This window comes from Larimichthys crocea, unplaced genomic scaffold, assembly GCF_000972845.2.
Source record: "Larimichthys crocea isolate SSNF unplaced genomic scaffold, L_crocea_2.0 scaffold385, whole genome shotgun sequence".
NCBI lineage: Eukaryota > Metazoa > Chordata > Actinopteri > Sciaenidae > Larimichthys > Larimichthys crocea.
In genome coordinates, this window is record NW_020855041.1 from 197,704 (window position 1) to 207,703 (window position 10,000).

Sequence of the window (10,000 nt, forward strand, 5' to 3'; positions counted from 1 at the left end):
ATTTATTTATGGTGTTTTTAATTATAGGTAAATATTTATTATTGGTGTATTTTATTATTCTTTTATTCATTAGTTTTATTTATTGAGAGTTTATTTAGGTGTAGTTTATTAATTTATAGTTATTTAGGTGTATTTATTAGTTATATTTATTTAGGTTATGTATTTATTAATTCTTTTTATTCATTATTTTAGTTATTTATATTTATTTAGGTGGATTTTTATTATTTAGATTTATTTAGGTGTATTTATTAGTCTTTTTATTATTCATATTTTAGTTATTGATATTTATTTAGGTTATATTATTTATATTGTTTAGGTGTAGTTATTATTTTATTTTTAGGTGTATTTATTATTCGTTTTATGCATTATTTTATTCTTGATAATGTTTATTTAGGTGTATTATTATTCTTTTTATGCATTATATTTATTTATTTATATTTAATTTAGGTGTATTTATTATTTATATTTATTTTAGGTTGATTTATTATAGTTTTAATGCTTAATTTTTTATGTATTTATAGTTTAGTTATATTTAATTTAGGTGTATTTATTTAGGTGTATTTAAATTATCTGTTTTGTATGCATTATTTTATGTATTTTAGATATTTATTTATGGTGTATTAGTATTATATTTATGTAGGTGTCTTTTTAATTCTTCTTTTTATTCATGATTTTCTTTATTTATCTTTATTAGGTGTCTTATTATTCTTTTTTATTTATTCTTTTATTTATTAGGTCCTTTTACGACAGAGTCTAGGGCACATTTAAATGATAAAACTTTTTTTTTTTTTTATTAAAGTTCAGCGTTATAAATATGGCAGCGAGATGAAGTAGGAGAATAAAGTGGTAAATAGTCTATGTGGTAGTTTTTAGAGGAGGACCCTTGTTAAATGAAGGCCGTGGAGGGATTTTGTGAATTGTCCGTTTGCAGGGTTGCACAACAGGAGAGACTTTAATCTGCGTGGCTGCGCTTTAATTAAGGGCTGGTGCGGCGTGCCAGGGTAGATGCAAGGTGTAAGCACCGCCACTTGTCCAAGCATTACTGATTATATGTTGGCAGGTTTATTAGGGACACACAGCCGACACACAACGCCATGCACGACAAAACCCCGTGGATTCCCCCAGCCATGTGCCCCTGCGCTGATTCACCCACCACCAGGTGTAGACGGAACAATGGCTGAAGAGAATACTGCACCTACCTGTGTAGACTGAAACAATGGCCTGAAGAGATACTGCCACCTACCTGTGTAGACTGAAACAATGGCCTGAAGAGATACTGCCACCTACCTGTGTAGACTGAAACAATGGCCTGAAGAGATACTGCCACCTACCTGTGTAGACTGAAACAATGGCCCTGAAGAGAGACTGCAACCTAACCTGTGGTAGACTTGAAACAAATGGCCGAGAGATACTACTGCACTAAACCTGTGTAGACTGAAACAATGGCCCTGAGAATACTGCACCTACCTGTGTAGACGGAAACCAATGGCGAAGAGATCTGCCACCTACCTGTGTAGACCTGAAAACATGGCCTGAGGAGATACTGCCACCTACCTGTGGAGACCTGAAACAATGGCCTGAGAGTACTGCCACCTACCGGCATAAGTGCCGCCATATAATCCATCCATACAGGAAAGCAAAGTGAAGTAGTTTGCAAAATAAAACAAAAAAAACGAAAAACAAAACAAAAAAATAAGAAAATAATAAAACACGCACGATGTTACAACACAGAATATGTTGTGTCTTCTGTTTAGAAAAAATCATCATAAATGGCATCTGCCCTGCCCTGGACCCGACTAGCCTGGCAGAAATCATGATGGGGGCCCTGTTTTAGAACCCCCCCTACAGATAATCAAGGCCAAATTGGTGATTCAGTTTAGTGTATTAATTTTCTTTCTGCATGTTTAGTGGATTACCTTGTTGTTTTCTTTGTGTCTACGGAAAGAACATAATAAAACATTTTCTTACAAAAAAGAAGTCCGAGGCAGTTATTAATTGTTGCCAGCATGATAGGTGTAATGGTGGGGTTTAACATGTTGCGGGCTCACGATGGCCCTCCGCATCCCGAAGACCTGGTGGGTGAGGAAACGACAGCAGGACTGATGTCCGTTTAGCAAACTTCTCTACTACTAGGGATTTTGAGTCAAAACAATGTGGTGGGGTAGTCCTGTCCTGTGTTTAATTGAAGCATCATCCCTCTGGTGGGCAGGCTGGGCAATAGACAAGGAAGACAAGAGAGGGAGATCATGCCACAGCTTCCTCAAACCAGATCAGGGCAATACAAGTCCCTTACGGCTGTATTACAAACCAATGATGATGATTTTTCAGTCTAGTAATGAAATGATTGTGTCAGATAAGCCATCTCCTCCCGCCTACAAACACACAGAAACTTGTATTCATTTCACGTTTACCTAATAACTAATATTAATATTTAAAATCAATTTATATAAGTCTATGAAACAGTTTACATAAATTAATATTACCAGATAGGCTAACTAATGGTGAGTATCTATTTAAGTTGAGAATTCCATCACCAAACAAACATAATGCACATTTTAGGTATGCACAATGTTGATATTGAAGGTAAATCAATTGAAACGTTAACGTGGAAGGTCAATTATTACTGTATAATTATAATAAAAGGTTTATGATAAACATCTGCGGAAATTGCACAAATGCACGGGAAATTGTGTTAGTGTAAAATAGAAACAGTCAGTCCCTGTGGTGGTAAACGTGTGTGTTTTTAAAAAAAAAGCTCTTTATGGTTATAAGTTTTGTGTTATAATATTAATTTATTATTATTTGTTTATTATTTATTTTTTTATTCAATGATTCCCTTTTATACCTCTTAACCTTTTTATTTTATTTAGTTATATTCTTTATTATTAGGAGGGAGGTGTAATTTTTAATTATTTATTTATTTATTTATAATATTTATATGTAGGTGTATTTATTATTTTATTAATATGTATTTAGGTGACTTATTATTTTATTATTATTTATGTTATTTATTATTTATTAAGGGAAGGTGTATTTTAAATTATTTTTATATGTTAATTATTTTATTTAAGGTTGTATTTATAATTCCGTTTTTATTTTATTATAAATATTTTTTAAGTGTAATTTATTATTGCTTTTTATTATTCGTTCTTTTATTTCTTTGAATTTAAGAATAACTTTTATGTTAGTTATTATTAGTCCTATTTAACCTTTTTATTTTTTAAATTTACCTTTTTATTTATATATTTATTTTGTAATTTTTTTTTATTTATTAGGAGAGGTGTAATTTATTATTTTTTGTAATTTATTGTTTTATTCATTATTTATTATTACCTTTTATTAAATTACCATTATATTCCTTTTTACCTTATAAATAAATAAAATAATGAATATAAATAAATAAATTGGCGGTCACTCATTGGTGGGCTGTCCAGCCAATCAAAGTGTAACCCGGAGATGACGTATGGACGCCAAGATGGCGTCAGATTCAAACGTCTCTCTGAGTTTATAAAAGTTAATTTAACGTCTCATGAATATTAATTAATATTAATCAGCTCGAGGCTCTGTCGCTCATTAACGTGTTTAATAACGAACACGTTCATGTTGAATATTGACTGTGAACCGTCGGCTGGCAACGCAACACCAGCAACCAGGCAACCGGCAACCAAGCAACCGGCCAGGCAACCGGCGTCCCCCCGGTACAACAGCAGCCACAGCCCGCAGACAGTCACCGTGAGCGGCTAACGGCAGCAGACAGGCCGGAGCTATGCAGACACAAGCAGCGGAGCGGAGGACACAGCATGGCCGGGGAAGGCGTCCCGACAGCGGGCAGGACCGAGCAGAGCAGCGGGGGAAACAACCGAGAGCCGCGGGAAGCTGTGCGAGAAGATCCGAGCAGGAGACGGCAAGGTGCGGACTGAACACACACGGAGAGTCGTCAGATGACGTGGATGTGTTTAAGCAGTATTCTATTTATTATAGTATGTGTGTGACACTGATCTACATGTTTGCTGTGCTCGTTACGTCTTAAAGTCTGAGGTTTAGGTTGAGAGTGTCTGAAGCAGCCAAATGTCCGCCCACCCGACTGAGCTTTAGGTGTGGACTGACTAAATGTGTTTTATGTTGTCTTTAGTCTTAGGTCCTAGGTCTGAGGTCTTTAGTCTTAGGTCTTCAGTCTTTAGTCTTAGGTCTTTAGTCTTAGGTCTAGTCTTTAGTCTTAGGTCCTAGGTCTGAGGTCTTTAGTCCTAGGTCTTAAGTCTGAGGTCTTAGGTCTTTAGTCTTAGGTCTAGTCTTAAGTCTTAGGTCTTCAGTCTTAGGTCTTCAGTCTTTAGTCTTAGGTCTAGTCTTTAGTCTTAGGTCCTAGGTCTGAGGTCTTTAGTCCTAGGTCTTAAGTCTGAGGTCTTAGGTCTTTAAGTCTTAAGTCTAGTCTTAGGTCTTTAGTCTTAGGTCTAGTCTTAAGTCTTAGGTCTTCAGTCTTAGGTCTTCAGTCTTAAGTCTTAGGTCTAGTCTTTAGTCTTAGGTCCTAGGTCTGAGGTCTTTAGTCCTAGGTCTTAAGTCTGAGGTCTTAGGTCTTTAAGTCTTAAGTCTAGTCTTAGGTCTTTAGTCTTAGGTCTAGTCTTAAGTCTTAGGTCTTCAGTCTTAGGTCTTCAGTCTTAGGTCTTTAGTCTTAGGTCTTTAGTCTTAGGTCTAGTCTTTAGTCTTAGGTCTAGTCTTTAGTCTTAGGTCCTAGGTCTGAGGTCTTTAGTCCTAGGTCTTAAGTCTGAGGTCTTAGGTCTTTAAGTCTTAAGTCTAGTCTTAGGTCTTTAGTCTTAGGTCTAGTCTTCAGTCTTAGGTCTTCAGTCTTAGGTCTTCAGTCTTAGGTCTTTAGTCTTAGGTCTTTAGTCTTAGGTCTAGTCTTTAGTCTTAGGTCTAGTCTTTAGTCTTAGGTCCTAGGTCTGAGGTCTTTAGTCCTAGGTCTTAAGTCTGAGGTCTTAGGTCTTTAAGTCTTAAGTCTAGTCTTAGGTCTTAAGTCTGAGGTCTTTAGTCTTAGGTCTAGTCTTAGGTCTTTAGTCCTAAGTTTTAGGTCTTTAGTCTTAGGTCTAGTCTTAAGTTTTAGGTCTTTAGTCTTAGGTCTAGTCTTAAGTCTTAGGTCTTTAGTCTTAAGTTTTAGGTCTTTAGTCTTAGGTCTAGTCTTAGGTCTTTAGTCTTAGGTCTAGTCTTAAGTCTTAGGTCTTAAGTCTTAGGTCTTCAGTCTTAGGTCTTCAGTCTTAGGTCTTCAGTCTTTAGTCTTAGGTCTTTAGTCTTAGGTCTAGTCTTTAGTCTTAGGTCTTTAGTCTTAGGTCTTTAGTCTTAGGTCTAGTCTTAGGTCTTTAGTCCTAAGTTTTAGGTCTTTAGTCTTAGGTCTAGTCTTAAGTCTTAGTTCTTTAGTCTTAGGTCTTAGGTCTTTAGTCTTAGGTCTGGTCTTAGGTCTTTAGTCTTAGGTCTAGTCTTAAGTCTTAGGTCTTTAGTCTTAGTCTTAGGTCTAGTCTTAGGTCTTTAGTCTTAGGTCTTAAGTCTTTAGTCTTCTTCTGTCATCAGGTGGGCGGAGACAGTTGTCACCAGGCAACAGAGACACCATCAGACAGGAAGAGGAGGAGACGAGGAGGAGGAGCCAGAGAGAGGACGGAGGAGGAGCAGGAGCCGCGGTGATGCAGGAGGGAGGAGCAGGAGGGCGGCGTCTGAAGGGGTGGAGCAGTCGGAGAGGCTCAGGTGGAGACTCCATCAGCTGGAGAGGGAGAGACTGGAGCTGACGTCCAACCACAACCAGGAGGTGAGACTGAGGCCGGGTCAGTCTGTCCTCTCCACCTGTCCTCTCCACCTGTCCTCTCCACCTGTCCTCTCCACCTGTCCTCGGCCAAAGCTTCAGGTGTGTTTTCCCTCCACAGCTGTGCCGGCTGCAGGCGGAGCTGACCCGGCTGAGGGCCTCGGTGGAGCGAGGAGAAGCTCAGCGGGTGGAGCTGCAGTACCAGCTCACGGTGAGCCGGAGAGACGCCGAACGAGCTTCTGAGCTCAGCAGAGACAAACACAAGCTGACAGGTAACTCTTCACCTCTTCTCCTCTGCCATTATGTAGCTGCTGCTGACCGCCTCTTCTTCTTCTGTGGTATAAACACGTTAACAGCAGCTAACAGACTGAGCTAACAGACTGAGCTAACAGCAGCTAACAGACTGAGTTAAAAACAGCTAACAGACTGAGCTAACAGACTGAGCTAACAATCTGAGCTAACAGACTGAGCTAACAGACTGAGCTAAAAGCAGCTAACAGACTGAGCTAACAGACTGAGCTAACAGACTGAGCTAACAGACTGAGTTAAAAGCAGCTAACAGACTGAGCTAACAGACTGAGCTAACAAACTGAGTTAACAGACTGAGCTAACAAACTGAGCTAACAAACTGAGTTAACAGCAGCTAACAGACTGAGCTAACAAACTGAGCTAACAGACTGAGCTAACAAACTGAGCTAACAGCAGCTAACAGACTGAGCTAACAGACTGAGCTAACAGACTGAGCTAACAAACTGAGCTAACAGACTGAGCTAACAGACTGAGCTAACAGCAGCTAACAGACTGAGCTAACAGACTGAGCTAACAGACTGAGCTAACAGCAGCTAACAGACTGAGCTAACAGCAGCTAACAGACTGAGCTAACAGGAGCTAACAGACTGAGCTAACAGCAGCTAACAGACTGAGCTAACAGCAGCTAACAGACTGAGCTAACATCAGCTAACAGCAGCTAACAGACTGAGCTAACATGAGCTAACAGCAGCTAACAGACTGAGCTAACATGAGCTAACAGCAGCTAACAGACTGAGCTAACGGCCTGTGTCGTGTGTCAGAGCGAGGGGCGGAGCTCCAGCAGACGGTGGAGGAGCTGCAGAAAGCTCTGAACATCACCCGGCAAGCCAGGGAGGAGGACCAGCATGCTTTGCAGCAGGAGGTGGAGGAGCGCGACAAGCTGATTCAGAGCTTCAGCTCGGAGAACCAACGACTGCACCTCCTGCTGCAGGTCACACACACACACACACACACACACACACACACACACACACACACTAAATACGGAGTTTGAACCTCCGTCATCTTCCAGGACCAGGAGGAGGCTCTGGAGGAGTCTGAGAGGAGGATGATGGAGCTGCAGAGGGAGAGAGAGAAGGAGGCCGAGGTGAACAGACGACAAGCCAACGAGATGAAGTACCTGACGGAGAGAGAGGAGACGAGCAGGAGGGAGAAGGAGGTGAGGAGAGAGGGAGAAGGAGGAGGAGAGAGGGAAGAAGGAGGTGAGAAGGGAAGGAGAGAGGGAGGAGGAGGTGAGGAAGGAGGAGAGGAGGGAGGGAAGGAGGTGAGAAGGGAGGGAGAGAGGGAGGAGGGAGAAGGAGGTGAGGAGGTTCTAATCATGTGTGTCAGCTCTCTGATCAGAGGGTGAAGTGTTTGGAGTCGAGTGTGGAGGTGGAGCGAGCCGCTCACCTGGAGTCAAAGTTCAACTCTGAGATCGTCCAGGTAACACACATACTCACACACTCTCTCACACACACACACTCACACACACACATTCTGTATGTAAATGAGCCGCTCTCTGTGGTCATGTGACCTTGCAGTTGCGTGTTCGGGACCTGGAGGCGGCACTGGCGGTGGAGCGGTCCGTTCAGCAGGAGGCGCAGTGCAGCGCGGAGCTGCTGAGAGAGAGGAGCGACGCCACTGAGCGCGCTCTGCAGCGGTGAGGTCACGAGGCGTCTGATTGGACCAGAGCTGTCCTGCTTGTCACTTTACACCGTAACCATGGTAACCACCTGGTTTCCTGCTTCCTGTTCAGGCTGCAGGCGGAGTCCGACCAGCTGAGCGTCGCCTTGGAGACGGAGAGGAAGATGACCTCTGACCTCACAGGAAGTCTGGACGATGAGAAGAGACGCCACGCCGACACACACACACTGCTGGAGCAGGTAAGACACACACATATAAACACACACACAAACACACTATGCCAAGGTGTGATTTGATTGGATATCATTTCTTCTTCTGTGGTGTGTCAGGTAACTCAGAGACAGTCTGCTGCAGAGGACGCCATCAGAGACATACTGCAGCTACACACAGGTACACACTGCAGTTACACACAGGTACACACAGGTACACACAGGTACACACAGGTACACACAGCAGCTACACACTGCAGTTACACACAGGTACACACTGCAGTTACACACAGGTACACACAGGTACACACAGGTACACACGGCAGGTACACACTGGTACACACAGGTACACACAGGTACACACGGCAGGTACACACGACAGCTACACACGACAGCTACACACAGCAGCTACACACGGCAGCTACACACTGCAGCTACACACAGGTACACACTGCAGGTACACACAGGTACACACAGCTACACACTGCAGCTACACACAGGTACACACTGCAGGTACACACAGGTACACACAGGTACACACTGCAGCTACACACAGGTACACACAGGTACACACTGCAGCTACACACAGGTACATACAGCTGCTGGAAACAGCTACAGGTAAACCTGTGTGTGTGTGTGTGTGTGCGTACAGGTGCTTGTCCTCAAGCAAAGGATTATGGGAGTCCTCCTGATGTTGTGCAGCTGTTGAAGACGACTCTGAACACCTGGAGACATAGATTGGAGGCCACTGACACACAGGTACATACACAGAGGTACACACACCCAGAGGTACACACACAGAGGTACACACACACACACACACACAGAGGTACACACAGAGGTACACACACAGAGGTACACACAGACACACACAGAGGTGCACACACAGAGACACACACAGAGGTACACACACACACACACACAGACACACACAGAGGTACACACACACACAGAGACAAACACAGAGGTACACACACACAGAGGTACACACACAGAGGTACACACACAGAGGTACACACACTGCTCCCTTCCTGTCGTGTCGTGTCACGTGTCCTCTCCGTCAGCTCCAGGATCTGCTGTGTGTGTCAGAGCGGCTGCAGGTGGAGAACACGACGCTCCGTCAGCTGACCTCAGATCAGAGCACACAGCTGCAGGTGAGCGTGTCATCGATCACATGACCTCATGGCGTTCTGAGGACGACTGTCTCACTCTGTGTTTACGTGTCCGCAACAGGAAGAACGACAACTGACCGCCAGGCTGGAGGAGGAAGTGACACGCCTTCGCCAGGAGAGCACCGATTGGTCGACACAGAGCCGAGGACTGAAGGCGGAGCTGGAGAGGGAGCGGGAGAGAGAGAAGGAGAGGAGGGAGAGAGAGGAGGAGAGGGAGAGAGAGAAGGAGGAGAGGGAGAGAGAGAAGGAGAGGAGGGGGAGAGAGAAGGAGGAGAGGGAGAGAGAGGAGGAGAGGGAGAGAGAGAAGGAGAGGGAGAGAGAGAAGGAGGAGAGGACAGCAGAAGTGGAGAAGATGGCCGAACGCCACCAGAGAAAGTCGGAGGTGAATATTTAAAGTGATCAGCTGTTAGTGCGGGGACCAATCAGAAACCTCCGTGTCTGTGAGGTGAAGCGAACGTGTTCCTGCAAACCCTTCACAATAAAAGTCTTGTTCAGAGAGTTCTTTTAATTTGAAACACAGTCATGTTAAAGAGTGTAGCCCCCCCAATGACAGCATGAAGTATCACACAAGCCTCTAGTGGCCGCGTGATGAACTGCAGCCTGCTCGTCCTCTGTGATGTCATCATGATGTGTGTGTGTGTGTGTTTGTGTGTGTGTGTCAGGCCCAGCTGTCCTTCCTCTACTGCATTTACCAGCGCCTGCTGGCTGGCTGCGTCCTCCTCCATCAACCCCAGAGCATCATGGGTAATTTCACCTGGGAGGAGCTGTGTGATGTCATCAGCGAACACCTTGATCAGCTGACCTCCGACCTCCAGAAGGCCAACAACAAGGTGTGTGTGTGTGTGTGTGCAGCTGTAATCAAGTATGTGTATTCTGATTACTTTACATCTCTCTCTGTCTCTGTA

At 43.5% G+C, this 10,000-nt stretch overlaps 1 protein-coding gene across 2 annotated transcripts in view; it reads left to right on the plus strand.

The window, feature by feature from the left end:
- Positions 1-3,414: 3,414 nt before the first annotated feature.
- The window catches only part of ccdc171 (coiled-coil domain containing 171), a 6,943-nt gene continuing 357 nt past the window's right edge, over positions 3,415-10,000 (plus strand). The window contains exons 1-13 of one of the 2 annotated variants that reach the window (XM_027276472.1): positions 3,415-3,909; positions 5,557-5,788; positions 5,904-6,054; positions 6,853-7,022; positions 7,104-7,250; positions 7,421-7,513; positions 7,612-7,730; positions 7,827-7,953; positions 8,044-8,104; positions 8,576-8,682; positions 8,988-9,077; positions 9,157-9,477; positions 9,758-9,925. In XM_027276472.1, the coding sequence (XP_027132273.1) occupies positions 3,767-3,909; positions 5,557-5,788; positions 5,904-6,054; positions 6,853-7,022; positions 7,104-7,250; positions 7,421-7,513; positions 7,612-7,730; positions 7,827-7,953; positions 8,044-8,104; positions 8,576-8,682; positions 8,988-9,077; positions 9,157-9,477; positions 9,758-9,925 (1,929 nt within the window). In that variant the 5' untranslated portion in view covers positions 3,415-3,766. Of the gene's footprint in view, positions 3,910-5,556; positions 5,789-5,903; positions 6,055-6,852; positions 7,023-7,103; positions 7,251-7,420; positions 7,514-7,611; positions 7,731-7,826; positions 7,954-8,043; positions 8,105-8,575; positions 8,683-8,987; positions 9,078-9,156; positions 9,478-9,757; positions 9,926-10,000 lie in introns of those variants that run through there. The other variant, XM_027276473.1, reaches the window with a different exon arrangement.